The sequence below is a fragment of the Coregonus clupeaformis genome, chromosome 1 (genome assembly GCF_020615455.1).
Source record: "Coregonus clupeaformis isolate EN_2021a chromosome 1, ASM2061545v1, whole genome shotgun sequence".
Taxonomy (NCBI): Eukaryota; Metazoa; Chordata; class Actinopteri; order Salmoniformes; family Salmonidae; genus Coregonus; species Coregonus clupeaformis.
In genome coordinates, this window is record NC_059192.1 from 49984662 (window position 1) to 50000007 (window position 15346).

The window sequence follows — 15346 nt, forward strand, 5'->3', positions numbered from 1 at the left end:
CCGTTTCCAGCTATAATAGCCATTTACAACATTAACAATGTCTACACTGTATTTCTGATCAATTTGATGTTATTTTAATGGACAAAAAAATTGCTTTTCTTTCGAAAACAAGGGAATTTCTAAGTGACCCCAAACTTTTGAACGGTAGTGTGTATATATATGTGTGTGTGTGTGTGTGTGTGTGTGTGTGTGTGTGTGTGTGTGTATATATATATATATATATATATATATATATATATATATATATATATACACACACACATATATACACATACATATATACATATACATACACACACACACACATATATACACATACATATATACACATACACATATATATGTGTGTATATATATATATATATATATATATACACACATATATACACATATATGTGTATATATATATATATATATATATATAGTGAGGGGAAAGAGTATTTGATCCCCTGCTGATTTTGTACGTTTACCCACTGACAAAGACATGATCAGTCTATAATTTTAATGGTAGGTTTATTTGAACAGTGAGAGACATAATAACAACAAAAAAATCCAGAAAAACGCATGTCAAAAATTGTATACATTTTTCAGCGGCAGGGACTGGGAGACTAGTCAGGCTCGAGGGAAAGATGAACGGAGCAAAGTACAGAGAGATCCTTGATGAAAACCTGCTCCAGAGCGCTCAGGACCTCAGACTGGTGGCTAAGATTCACCTTCCAACAGGACAACCACCATAAGCACAGAGCTAAGACAATGCCGGAGTGGCTTCGGGACAAGTCTCTGAATGCCCTTGAGGTGCCCAGCCAGAGCCCGGACTTGAACCCGATCTAACATCTCTGGAGAGACCTGAAAATAACTGTGCAGCGACACTCCCCATCCAACCTGCCAGAGCTTTAGAGGATCTGCAGAGAAGAATGGGAGAAACTCCCCAAATACAGGTGTGCCAAGCTTGTAGCGTCATACCCAAGAAGACTCGAGGCTGTAATCGCTGTAAAGGGACTGAATACTTATGTAAATGTAATATTTCAGTTTGTTTCTTTGCAAAAATTTCTAAAAACCTGTTTTTGCTTTGTCATTATGGGGTATTGTGTGTAGATTGATGAGGGGAAATAACAATTTAATACATTCTAGAATAAGGCTGGGGGTCTGAATACTTTCCAAATGCACTGTATATAACATTATATTGGTTACAATAATTTTGTATAATAATTTAAATTGAAAAACTCTACGTTTTGAATCCGGCGTTGTTTTGTGTATCGGTTCATAATCGAAAATCTCTTCCCAACTATTTTGCAACCTGTGTGGCGCAGCTGTAAATTTGTGGGTCCTTAAATGACCCCTTAAATGACAATTTCCTGTCCCCCGCAGAAGTCGAATTAACACAACAAAATCCCCATCAAAATCCGTCCTTTTAAGCTAGAGATATGTTTTTCTTGGGCTGCGTCTCATTCCACCACATCCGTCGATATCGCTCTTCCGCATCTGCAGTGAAAGTTGGCAGAGCTAGAGCGGTGTTTGTCAGACCGTGAGACATCCCGAAAACGTCTGTAGTGTCCGAACGTTTTGGCCTCACGAAAATGATGGGTTCTCCGTTTTACTCTAGGATGCCCACAAGCCTTACAAGACTCTTCTGAAGGTTGAAAAAAAAATATGGAAGTAAATATGGAGATAGTTTTATGCCTAAAATAAGGGGATAAATACATGTAAAAAAAATTGTTTCCTGATCTTTCTTATATCTCTCAGATACAGGACAGACACTTCAGAACAAACTTCCTTTTGATTATTTTTGACTGTTATTCACAGTGTTGGCTAATAGCAGTAATGCCAAATTCTATGTTTCATCCAATATATATGTATTTTGATACCTTAAAATTGAAAATCAAATAGCTAAATGATCCTTGGTATGACCATCTAAAAACAATTCCATATGTTAGTTTAGAACCAAATAACCGAAACTGAGAGGTTGTAATCTGAAGAAAGGGAAAAAGGCCATTCTTGAACACGGGGTGAGCCATTCTTACTAATCTGCTGGAGAATCAGTTCGGATTTAAGTATAGCTTTTGTAGGACTGAAGCCTTTAGTGAGAGGTCCAATGCTTTAATATTCAATCATTTCTGCCCTCCGAATTCATATTCCTTACATAAATAGGCCCGTTTTAATTATATCTGGCTTGCCGTTCCAAATAAAGTGGAAGATTTTTTGCTCATATAATTAAAAAAAGGTTAGGTGTAGGCAGGGCCATAAGCAAATAGGTGAACTGGGATATGACTAAAGAGTTAATCAGTTTCTTGGTCTTACTGACGTTGAGGGAGAGGTTGTTGTCATGGCACCACACTGCCAAATCTCTGACCACTCCGTCGTTGATCAGGCTTACCACCGTCGTGTCGTCAGCAAACTTGATGATGGTGTTGGCATGGGTGAAAAGGGAGTACAGGAGGGGACTAAGCACACACCCTTGAGGGGCCCCCGTGTTGAGGGTCAGCGTGGCAGAGGTGTTGAGTCTACCCTCACCACCTGGAGAGATTGAAAATGTCAGTGAAGACACTTGCCAGAGGGTCTGTGCATGCTTTGAGAACACGCCCTGGTATTTCGTCTGGGCCTTGCGAGTGTTAACCTGTTTAAAAGTTTTAGCTCTAGCCTTTAGCCCAGCGTGGATATTGCCGGTAATCCATGGTTTTATGTTTGGATACGTTCGTATAGTCACTGTGGGGACGACATTGTCTAGGCACTTATTGATGAAGCCCATGACTGATGTGGTAAATTCCTCAATGTTATTGAATGGATAACGGAACATATCCCAGTCTGTACTAGTCCAATGAAGCAGCCTTGTGTCTGCTTCAATGGACCACTTCCGTATTGAGTGCGTCACTGTTACTTCCTGTTTGAGCTTTGTTTGTAAACAGGAAGCAGGAGAATAGAGTCATGGTCAGATTTGCCGAAGGGAAGACAAGGGAGTGCCGTATATGTGTTTCTGTGGGTAGATTAAAAGTGGTCTAGAGTTTTAGCGGCCCTAGTGGCGCAGGAAACGTGCTGGTAAAAGTGAGGTAGAATGGTTTTAAGTCTCCACTCATTTATCTCCGCCAACAAGAAACGCTGCCTCTGTGTAAGCAGTTTCTTGTTTGTTTATGGCCCCATACAGTTTGTTGAGTGCCAAAGTGGTGTTGGCTTGTGGAGGGATGTATACAGCTGTAATGATTACAGATGAGAACTCTCTTGGTAGATAAAACACTCTGAAGCTTACCATGAGGTATTCTATATCAGGTGAGCAAAAGCTCGAAATTTCCTTCACACTAGAAGCAGTTGTTGTTTATGAAGAGACACACCCCTCCCCCTTTGGACTTGTCCGAGGCCGCCTTTGTCTGATTGTGCCGCTGCATTGAGAAACCACTGAGTCCTACGTACATAGTCATCCAGCCATGTCTCTGCAAGGCATATAATATTGCAGCTTTTCAAGTCTCTCTGATTGGAGACTCTAGAACGATGCTCATCTATCTTATTCTCAAGTGACTGGACAATTGCCAATAAAATGGACCGGGGTGCCAGTCGATATTCTCTTTGTCTCAATCTCACCAGGATGCCAGCACATCTCCCGCGTCTAAACCTGTGGTGTTTTGGTAGCCCATGAAACAAAGGAATGGGGTCTGGTATGAACAAGGGAACAGCTGAGTCAGAGTTGAGGTCGGATTTGAAGTTGAAATCGAGGTTAGTAAATGTCGGTCTGATGTCCATAAGTGCTTGGCGTCATATTTGATAATAGAATGAACTTTCTGCACAAAAATAATAAAGATTAACATGAAAAAAGACGGGTTGGAACTCGTAAGATGTCACCCTTCTCCGTTGGCGCCATCTTGACAATACCTTCTTCACACTGACTCTTAACACAGGTGCCCCCCAGGGGTGTGTTCTCAGCCCTCTGCTGTACTCCTTGTTCACCCACGACTGTGTGGGTTTGCACGACAGCAACTCCATCATCAAGTTTGCTGACGACAACACGGTTGTAGGCCTGATAACCAACAACGACGAGTTAGCCTATAAGGAGGAGGTAAGTGAACTAGCATTGTGGTGCCAGGACATCAACCTCTTCCTCAACATCAGCAAAACAAAGGAATTGATTTTTGACTTCAGGAAGCAGAGGAGGGAACACGCCCCGATCCACATCCACGGGACTGCAGCAGAGAGAGTCAGCAGTTTTAAGTTCCTTGGTGTCCACGTCACCGATGATTTGACATGGACCATCAACACCACCACTCTTGTCAAGAGGGCGCAACAGCGCCTCTACTTCCTAAGGCGGCTGAAGAAATTCGGAATGCCACCCTGGGCCCTCTCCAAATACTACTGCTGCACCATCGAGAGCATCCTGACCAGTTGCATCATGGCCTGGTACGGGAATTGCTCCATCCACGACCGAAAGGCCCTCCAGCGGGTGGTGAAGACAGCCCAGTATATCACTGGGACCGTGCTCCCACCCATCCGGGAGATATACTTGAGAGTGCCTGAGGAAGTCCGGCAGCATCATCCCAGCCACGAGCTGTTCACTCCCTTACCGTCGGGCAGATGGTATCGGAGCATGAGGTCTGATATCAACAGGCTCAGAGACTGTTTCTATCTACAAACCATCAGACTGCTGAACACTTGAACTGGACTGACCACCTGCACTGACTCTCCGCACCTTAGCACACATGCACTCACTCACGCACACACCCACACAGACATGCAGACACACACACACGCGCGCACACACACACACACACACACACACACACATACACTATTGCTAATACTGCACAATTTAAACACTTTCCCCCCAATCCCTCCCTCCCTGATACATGTAAATACTGTACTATAAATTGTGCCTTCCTGTATTATACTTATGCTAACATGTTTATTCTATTCTACTGAGCCATTTACTTTATGTTCATATTCTTATCTTTTATTATTTCTTATTGTTGTTGCATTATCGAGAAGGAACCTGCAATAAGCATTTCGTTGGACATTGTATAACATATGACTAATACAACTTGAAACCTTGGGAGTGGGGACGAGGGTAGACGAATGCCCACATGATGAGTCACACACTTTGATTTCACTTGGGGTTTTATATGATTGTATCTGACTATGAATTATATGCTATTGGTTTGCAGAAAGGTAACTAAAGCTGCATTGCTGAGTAATTAAACATCCCCATAAACTGGCAAGCATTTACTACTAAAGGGATATGTGATTAATCTCTTATTGTCATCAGTTGTTATTACTAGTGGATTTGGCTGGCCTTAGGCATACCTATGTACTGTCTGTACTTGGCTTTAGTAAATAATGGGGGCTTGCCAGGTATGGTGTGTGGTAGCGGTGAGCAGCACGAGGGGAGCGCGTGTGGTGGGAGGAGAGGGATGCCGTACAGTCATGTCTCTGCCCGCACAAACTCTGCCCAAACACCACTGGAATTCACAATCACTCCTTGTCTCACCTCCCACACTGTAGTACTTTACCCAAACCCTTTCACTATACAGAGGGATTTTTAGAGCAGAGTTCTTACAGTATAACAGCTATTATCTTTGTTACCTGAGCAGTAACTTATACCAATTCTTTCTTTGATATACAATAGTAAACTTTCTCATATAGCCTGGTCTGTTAGCTTTAGTTTCTCAGCTCAACTGACTATATTTCTTATTTTTGTTGCGTCTTCACATCTCAACATTTAGAATAGTGTAGCTTTGGCAATTATAATCTGTACCATAAGACAATTGAGTTATCCTTCAGTTGCGAATGCATACAATGCTGCAGAAACTCATTGGATTGATGTGGAATGGCAGGCATTTTCCATGAACAACACGACAGTTGGCTGCAGTAAGCCATGTGTCCGTGGGAACAAAGCGGAACTTGAACAATGAAATGCATTAGCTCATGTATTCTAAACAGGGAAGCTATTAAACAAATAAGAAATCCCACTGACAATGGGAATAATGCTGTAAGCTGTTATATTTTCAGAGACCTAATTTATGTTTTTGACATGCACAAATTAAACTGTGCTCTTTTAAAAGCATGATTAGTTGAATATAACAGCACACTTGTGGCATCTTATATGACTTAAGGCTGAATTAAACCTTCTATTACATATGCGTGTCTATCTAGGAACATTTTGCAATTTTATATGACCACCGGAAATAAATATGTTAAAATGCTACTGTGTACACAAAGCAAGAACAATTGAATTGAGCCCTGATCCAGCCATTTGCTTGTCCTGTACGGTGTCCTAAAATGGCATGGAGGATGTCACAGTACACAACATCAACAATCCTTCAGGTGCCATTTACCCCATGCTGCCAGTGCCTGAGGTTTAGATGGGAGCATATTTCTGTAATTTGCTCTCTGATTTCTCATCCCTAGTGGTAAAGCTGCATGGAGGCCCTTTTTTGTTTCCAACTTTTTTCTGCATGGTTTATTAGAGTAAACTTCAAAGCATCTTGAAGCACTGTGTGAAGTGTGTTATATCTGTTAGGAAGAAAGACAGATTGAGAATTTAAGGGGATGGAAGTGGAGCTAGCCTGCAGTCTGACTTGGACTACAGTGAGCATCACAATGAGTGAGAGGGACAGAGAGGAGAAGGAGTATGCAGGATGGGCGTGCGCCAAAGGCTTGGGCAGCCATACTGCACATATCATGCACACGTCCGTAGGGAGGGAATGAGCAGGCCAGGGTAGACGGACAGACAGCCGTCTGATCACTGCAGAGTGTGGACAGACAAGTCAGCCTGCTCTCAGAGGTCCAGGAAAGTACAGCAGCCCTCCCGCCTGCCTTTCATTCCTGCTGCTGGCCCTGCAGCAATTCAGAGAAAACTAGTCCCAGCCACTGTCTGCCAGGGAAGCCTGTCTGGCCAGCCCCATTCCCTGTCCCTGTGGTGGGCTTTGTGTGTTTGTAATAGGTTCCCTCCAGCTCTGCTAAGACTGGAACCTTGAAGACACAACTAGACCCAGGGCTCAGAATCAGCAACAGAATGCATTCTGGAAGACTTGGAATAAGGAAAAATAGTCCTAAACTAATCAGGACGAAGTCCCCCAGCTGCTTGATTATTGAGCAAGATAACAAAAAATTCTATACAGTATAAACATTTTCAGAATATTAACAATGACAACTGTGTATATCAGTGGCGGTCAGTGCCGTTTATGATGAGGGAGGATTATTTATTTATTTGATGAGCATGGCCTTAATTCTATTACAGCATGTTGGATGACTGTCATTCATATTCCATTCACCCAGTTCAATGTAACATCGATAGGTTTAGGCTACCACATGATACTCTAATTTTCTCTATACCCATCATGAGGTTACTTCAACCTAGCCTATGAATGAAAGTTTACAACGTAGGTGCACACAGGTTGAGAGAAACTTGAGATGACAGACAGTGACACCTGGACAGACAGTGACACGTTCAATACCGCCTTGCACACTCTTGCCTGCATCTAGCTTATCTAGGGTGTAATCATTAGTCCAACAGTTGCAAACAAGAGTTTCTATTGGACAAATTCAGGTATTTTTATCCCTGTTTCGTTTGCTTCCGTTTAAGAAACGTTTTTCAACAGAATCGTCGGAATGAATACACCCCTGATCACGCGTATACACAGTTCACTTTCATAACAGCCACGTTGTATTCCTTCTCGCCTCTATGCACTCTCCTCCTCTCACCTTTTCCCTTAGTTTGTGGACTTCAATGAACAACACATCAGCTGTATGTGACCAGGCGAAAAAACCTTTCCAAGCCAAACCATGTCATAGCCGCTACACACAGCCTACATCGTTGTCCCCATATTAGCTAATGTAACGTCCTAGTCAACATAGCTAATAGAACTAATGTGTTAGTAAACCCGCTACAATCATGCAGTAACGTTAGTGTATAGTCAGTAAGCAGTTACACCGGTGAGCCCTGGTGGCAATAAATTAATAAAACCAAACGTTTACCTTAATTTGGAACAGTTCCAGTGTTGTTGGATAGTCATAGCCAGCTAGCTAACTCTGTTTGAGCCAGGTGTTTGAGTAACTAAACTAGCCAGCTGCATTCGCTCTCTCTTGCTTCTCCATTTTTAAAGAAATTAATTTGTTAAACTGTTCAACTAATGTATTTTTCTCTCTCTCTTTGAGTCAACTACTCACCACATTTTATGCACTGCAGTGCTAGCTAGCTGTAGCTTATGCTTTCAGTACTAGATTCATTCTCTGATCCTTTGATTGGGTGGACAACATGTCAGTTCATGCTGCAAGAGCTCTGATAGGTTGGAGGACCTCCTCCGGAAGTTGTCATAATTATAGTGTAAGTCTATGGAAGGGGGTGAGAACCAAGAGCCTCCTAGGTTTTGTATTGAAGTCAATGTACCAAGAGGAGGACGGAAGCTATCCTCCAGCTACACCATGGTGCTACTCTACAGGGTGCTGTTGAGGCTACTGTAGACCTTCATTGCAAAACAGTGTGTTTTAATCAATTATTTGGTGACGTGAATATATTTAGTATAGTTTTATCTAAAAAATTATAACTTTCAATGTTTAATGTTTTATTTTTATGAAATTCACTGAGGAGGATGGTCCTCCCCTTCCTCCTCTGAGGAGCCTCCACTGGTGTATATACAGTACACTGTAGTATTGTAGTAACTTAGTAAGTTGTCAACATGTCATTCATAGAATGCAGGGTGGTGATATCGTATGTATTCAGGCTTTGGACCAGGGCCTTGTCACCAGCTTATGTATCACCAGATAATCATGGAAATAATGACTGGACCACCAACTGTTAAACACACTGTCCTTTGTTTGGAGCAGTGTTCTTTAAGAGCTTCTGATTTACCATCTAATCATGGGGGGACAGGTGCTGTTTTCTTCCGCAGTCTGGCCCTCAGAGCCTGCAAGCTCCCCGGTGCTCCTCTGGAGGGGTACTTTACACACCGGCCGCGCTGTCTCTTCATGTTAAAACCAGAAGGATCTAAATTTACTCCTGGCCATGAAACTTTATCCCCACCTCCCATCCTTCCCTGCTCACGCCACGGCAAGTGCTTTGGTGCCAGTTATACTCGCAGCACAGGTTTCGGTTTCCTCCATTTTGATCCCAGCCCACGCGCACGCGTGTCCTAAATCCAGATTGAGGAGGAAGGGGTAAGGAGGGACGTGCGAGGGGGCACCAGCGTCTGAAGGAGCTGAGGGAATCGTAACCAGATCCTTGAGAAATTAAGGATCATTCAATCTCTGTATCCACTCAGCTGTTTGCGCCGCTAGAAAAATATTTAGGCAGGACGGCAGAGCAGGGATCATCAACTGCCTTATCCCATGGCTCTGAGGCGCTTGGCAGGGCCTGAAGACGTAGACAGGTCGGGAAAGGCTCTACGACCCTTTATCCTTAAAGCAAACCCCATGGCTAGTGGCTACTGCTGTAACACAGAGGGCATTCCTGTCTTCTGATACACGTGTCACACCTCTTGACACAATGCCTCCTACCACATCACGGCTCCCCTTCTCACCCCAGGGGGCGACGCCAAAATGAATCACATTCTTTAACCAGACAGGAATTTCACAGGGAAGGGAGAAGGAGAGAAAAAGCGTCTCCGTTTGTGATATTCCACTCTGTACTGAGGGCAGATTATGACTGATTCAAAAACATGATTCTTCACGCACAGACAGCAATGTTCAAAGTTTAAATTGAAATGCAGTTAAGAATCTGTACTTCATGCTTTAAACAATGTTTTATTGAGTCTACATATTTGTTATTGTACACAACATCTTGCTTGTTTCTTTTTATTTAAATTTTGTATTTAATCATTCTAAATCAAACTACTTCTGATGTATGTTTTTAACAGAGTTTTGTTTACTTATATCAGCAAGCAGAAATCGTATTGCTCCTTTGGCTTCAACCCGATAGTTACCCTACATACAGTATCAGATGTACTCACATGTACAGTTGCCAGGGCTCTCTGTCTAGGAGTACATATACCGTGGGGTCCGAAATGATTGACACCCCTGATAAAGATTAGCAAAAAATGACTGTATAAAATAAATAATTAAAATACTGAGCAATATTGTATGCTAGAGAAATGGTTAATTGGCCACAAAATCAAAATGTTGCAATGGCCATCTCAAACCTGTGGTTTGAATTGAAGAGGCCAGTCCAGGCGAAGGATATCAAGTATCTGGAAGGATTCTGTATGGAGAAATGGTCTAAGATCCCTCCCAATGTGTTTTCCAACTCATAAAACATTTCAGAAAAAGGCTCAGTGCCGTTTTACTCGCAAGGTGAGTTATTGAAAGGTATTGAAAATGGTGTGAATCATTTTGACCCCTATCTTTTTGAGATATATATTTTTGTAATTTTGTGGCCTAATGACCATTTCTTTAGCATACAATCAATGTTCCCTCAAATTTTTTTAGTCACTGAAAACGTTGGGAATATTCTGTGCAACTTCCGGTGCGCGTTTCCTGTGAACACTGAGGCTGTACCCGCTTTAAGTTAGTTTTAACAGTGGTCAAGTAGTCTACTGTGGCTATTTGATCATAATGTAGGCCTACCAGAGTGGCCTACCATCAAAAACAATGGAGAAAAAGTATCCCATAACATTTTATCATGGAAACAGCTGTTCTATCATTCAGCCTACAGTAGCAGCCAATGTGTGGTGTTCTATGTAGGCCTACATTCCATGAGACTTTTGAAAAAAACATGCAGGGCTTGACATTAACCTGTTTATCCACTTGCATCATTATTCCAATACAATTATTACAGAGAATCAGTCATATTATTCTACCCTCTACGTATTGCCTACTTAGCTTATTCAAGCCTGTCTCAAAATGCAACACTGCCCCTTTAAGACAAAAAAGCTCTTTACCTGACTCACTTTTCAAAGATGTCTAGAAATGCACACGTTTTGTGCTCTTGTAGGAAGCAATCACTCCCCCATTGAGGACTACAAATTATCTATAACTGGGCTAATAACTCACTAACTAGCAAAGGATATGAACAAATGTCGCTACATTTAGCTCTCGCTTTGATCTCAAAACAAGAGCATCTACTCACGACCACTCATGCTGTAAAAACAGTTAAGTTCAAAGTGAATGGCACAGTTCCATATAGGCCTACTGCAGCTCTGATTGGTGATGGAGCACCGGTCTGTGTAGAGTACAGTCAATGCAATAGAATCCTACTCCGATGTGTTCTGCCTACAACAACATTTCTTGCATAGTTAATTTGTTTCGGTATGTTGCATTGAACGTGGCTAATATTGCGTTGATTCGATCACAACTCCCACAGTAAAGGGAAACGTTGCTAGTGTTTAAAAAAATAAAAATATATTTTGGAATATTAAAACATACAATCTACTTGCAGGGAAGCCGCTCAACATTGACATTACATTACATTCAGTCATCTAACAGGCTCCCATCCAGAGCGACCCACAGAAGCAACCAGGGTCAACGTTGATAGTGTTAACTAACGGGGAAAGTTGAGTGAAGTTCAATCTCGTGCTTCTCTGCGCGGGCTGATATTTCTTCTGCATGGCAGTCCCGGTGAGCTGCGCCCCCGCGCACACACACAGCTTAGAGGGAACATACAATATAGCTCAGTATTTAAATTATTTATTTTATACAGTCATTTTTGATCATCTTTATTAAGGGTGTCAATAATTTCGGACCCCACTGTGTGTACTATAGGATGTACATACCGGTATACAGTATGTACTGCTGTAGTGGGTGGCTACTAGCTAGCCTTGAGCCATTTATTATTTGAGGGCACTGATTGACATGCAGCAAATGCCTTACCTTGACCCTCGCATTGGTGGACGAGCAGTAGTATACAGCAACTCCAGAGCAGCAGCGTGACTGAGTCTCTCAGAGGCATGATGCAAAGGGGATCTGAAATGGAGCACAGAAGATTCCTCCTTAGGCTTTAGGAGGTTAACGTTGTGCCGATACACAGGACTCGAATGTAGGTACATCTATCTTTGGCATGACATAAATCTCTACCATAAGGTAGAGCTGGGCGATATGGACAAAAAATAATATGACAATAAATTGTATGAATTGATGTGATAACGATAAATAGAACGATACGTTTCTAACATTAATGTGAACCACAGTTTATTTTTTATTATCCTTTAAACTACTACTACTAGTTTGATGGTTGTAGATGGTTGTAGCCATCAATTGTCCCATTAACAACAATTTCCTTTCAAAGTTCACATTTCTCTAGTATAGGCTACTTATCGTAATGAACGATATCAGCAAAAGTGATTGGTATGGTCGGTGTCAGTTTATCGTCCCAGCTCTACCATAAGGTAAACATGCTTATGGCCACAAAGGGGTCTCCAAAGGTTACAGAACAGGAGTGAGACATTCCGTCGCGGAGGCCTGCAGGTTTATTACATCTTGGCTCATAACTCTTATTCTGCTGTCATCTTTTTGATAAAGGACACTTAGCCAGGTGTCCCAGTTATAAATCAGCTCAGACATGATGGCATTCAAGGACAAGTGTTGGTCCTGGAGAGAAACAGTTACAACTATTGAAGCCAACAAAACCTAGTATCAGCCTAGATCTCTTTCCCGATATTACTCAGCTCTATTTCTCAGTAGTTCCAGAACTCAGAAGAGGGGCTATGCTTACTCAGTTTACCAAAATGAAGCGTGCTGTTAGTCAGGAGCGCTGAAACACTCCTCCAACTCCCCCAAAGATCAAACTGAAAGAAACCTGATCACCTCGACAGTCTTCCGACACTCAATAATTTACAACATTGTGTGAATATTTAATACTGGACATTTACAACAAGACCACACCACTCCAGTGCCACCTCTCTCTCTCAGCGCCACCCACCATACACATATACAGACTGTCACCTAACTTCTGTTAGAGAGAGAACTGACCATTATGTCTTCTTGAGATCAGTGCAGTGTTACTGCATCCAAGGTTACTGCATAAACCTGCTCCTCCAACTTTGCTATATCGTTGCTATTAGTTACCTATGTGACATGTGAGCGTGGTCTCTTTGCTTACAGCAGTCTGCTAAACCATTTAAATGGCTAGAGTATGCAGTGACTCAGGTATATCACATTTACATTGCCGCCACACAGCACTTGAACTTACATTTTTGATATCCACTTGGCAGTCAGCCGACTTGACCCTATCCAGGTCCATCTAAATATCTTATCCAGATGAAGGTGCTGTCCTCACTTTTCTATGCAATGGCAAGTTGACCTTTCCAGCTCTTCCTGGAATGGAGCAAACTAAGAGCAAGGGGTCGGGAGCTATACCTTTCAGCCTTACCCTTGGCTTGAGTTTTCATATACTTCTCAGTAATCTCCCAATTGTCATTCTGGGATTCCATTCAATAGCCGTTGTGAATGTGGCTACTGGGCAACAACTGGCCCCTTCCCCGCTATAGCCTAATGGAGCTCTGTGAGCTGCTAATGAAAGCCAACATGGACCCTGTTATTTTCGTTTGATTTATTTATTTATTTTTGTAAAACAATTTTACCCCTTTTTCTCCCCAATTTCGTGATATCTAATTGGTAGTTACACTCTTGTCTCATCGATGCAACTCCCGTACGGACTCGGGAGCGGCGAAGGTCGAGAGCCAGTGCGTCCTCCGAAACACGACCCCGCCAAGCCGCACTGCTTCTTGACAAACTGCTCGCTTAAGCCGGAAGCCAGCCGCACCAATGTGTCGGAGGAAACACCGTACAACTGCCGACCATGTCAGCGTGCATGCGCCCGGCCCGCCACAGGAGTCGCTAGAGCGCGATGGGACAAGGACATCCCGGCCGGCCAAACCCTCCCCTAACCCAGATGACACTGGGCCAATTGTGCGCCACCTCATGGGTCTCCCGGTCGCGGCCGGCTGCGACACAGCCTGGGATCGAAGCCGGGTCTGTAGTGACGCCTCAAGCACTGCGATGTAGTGCCTTAGACCGCTGCGCCACTCGGGTGGCCGGGCCCTGCTTTGAACGGGAAACCCAAGAGGAGTTTTAATTCCATAATAGGAGGGCTTTCTCCCCATGCCACATTAAATAGCCACAGTCCATTGTCCTTGATGCGCTGGATTCCATGTAAATTATCAGGGACGCTGTCTGTTCTAGCTCAAGTGTTGGCAAGAATATTATAAATGTAAATATAAACCCAACAAATGAATCGTATGGATTTGTTTCTCACACTCACAAAAATCTAACATGTGTAACATGTACTGGCCTTTCTGACACAAAATCTACATTGATGACATTGAGATCCTTCCATCCTTCCTTTTCTCACCTGTTCTCCTTTCTGAAGATACATTTTCCATGTGCCCTATGTGTTTCCCACAGGGATGTGGATAGGGCCCATCTCTCTCAGTACATTGATAGAGACTGGCAGAGAGATGTGAGGGTATTTCCTGTGGGTTCACAGCTACAGCAGGTGACACGTTCTAACATCAGGCAGCACATCTCAGCCTGGCTCTTCATCAATCAGATACAGGTCAGACTTCAATAGACCTTCCGCAAGATTACTCTGTTTCCTGCTTTCAGTAGAGACTTGAGTGCAGCTATCTTGATTAAGGCCTACCTTCTGTCCCTTTTCTCCTTTGGCTATAACATAAATGTTTTGTGATCAACTGCTGAATTAAATTACATTTTTCCAATCACAGGAATCAAAAATACTTTGGTCTGTACTTCACCCCACCCACTCCTGTTCTCACTATATAGTCTTCTTAGCTAAATGTTGCTCTATCGCTGTGGCAACTGTAAATGACTGATTGTCTTTACGGTCCATCTGTAGGAAATAGCAGAGGTGTGAGTTTAGGATCTCCTGTGATATTCTTGGCAACATCGTTTTCTTCCTTCACAACCTTGCCAGCAGTCATATGTTTTGCTGTTGAGACGCAGCATTGCAATTTTCCCCAGAAACTGATTCAAATGTCATTTTTCAATAAATGGTCATGTGGGATTTTATCTCAGAATTAACCCTTTATTGGAAGTGCTATTTGTGCTTATGTCCCTGAACCACTAATGGAGTGTCAAGGATAAAACATCCAGAAAGAACATCCCTCACAGTATTCAGAATACTGACTGTAATCCAACACTGATAATTGTTGACCATATTGCGTAAATGGTCAATTGAATGATAACAAGACCATAGTGGCTGATTTTCAAATGCTAACAGTCATTGATTGCTCCACCACTTTGTGTAGAATTCAATCAAACTACTGACAAATAGCATCGAATTAAAATAACAATGTACTTGGTTTTGTTTCATTCAGTCATTACGACCTTACTTATTACATTACTGTACTTCAAATGTGCGTTTTCCATGTAGGTTTGTGGCAAAACAGGTTTTTAATTCAGTTTTAAGTACAACAAGAAG

At 42.5% G+C, this 15346-nt stretch overlaps 1 protein-coding gene across 2 annotated transcripts in view; it reads right to left on the bottom strand.

The window, feature by feature from the left end:
- Positions 1-15346, bottom strand: part of LOC121569557 (protein delta homolog 2-like) — a 35699-nt gene that overhangs the window by 14022 nt on the left and 6331 nt on the right. For both annotated transcript variants that reach the window (XM_041880628.2, XM_041880637.1), the window contains exon 2: positions 11779-11871. In XM_041880628.2, coding sequence (XP_041736562.1) covers positions 11779-11857 — 79 coding nt within the window. In that variant the 5' untranslated portion in view covers positions 11858-11871. The remainder of the gene's footprint in view (positions 1-11778; positions 11872-15346) is intronic.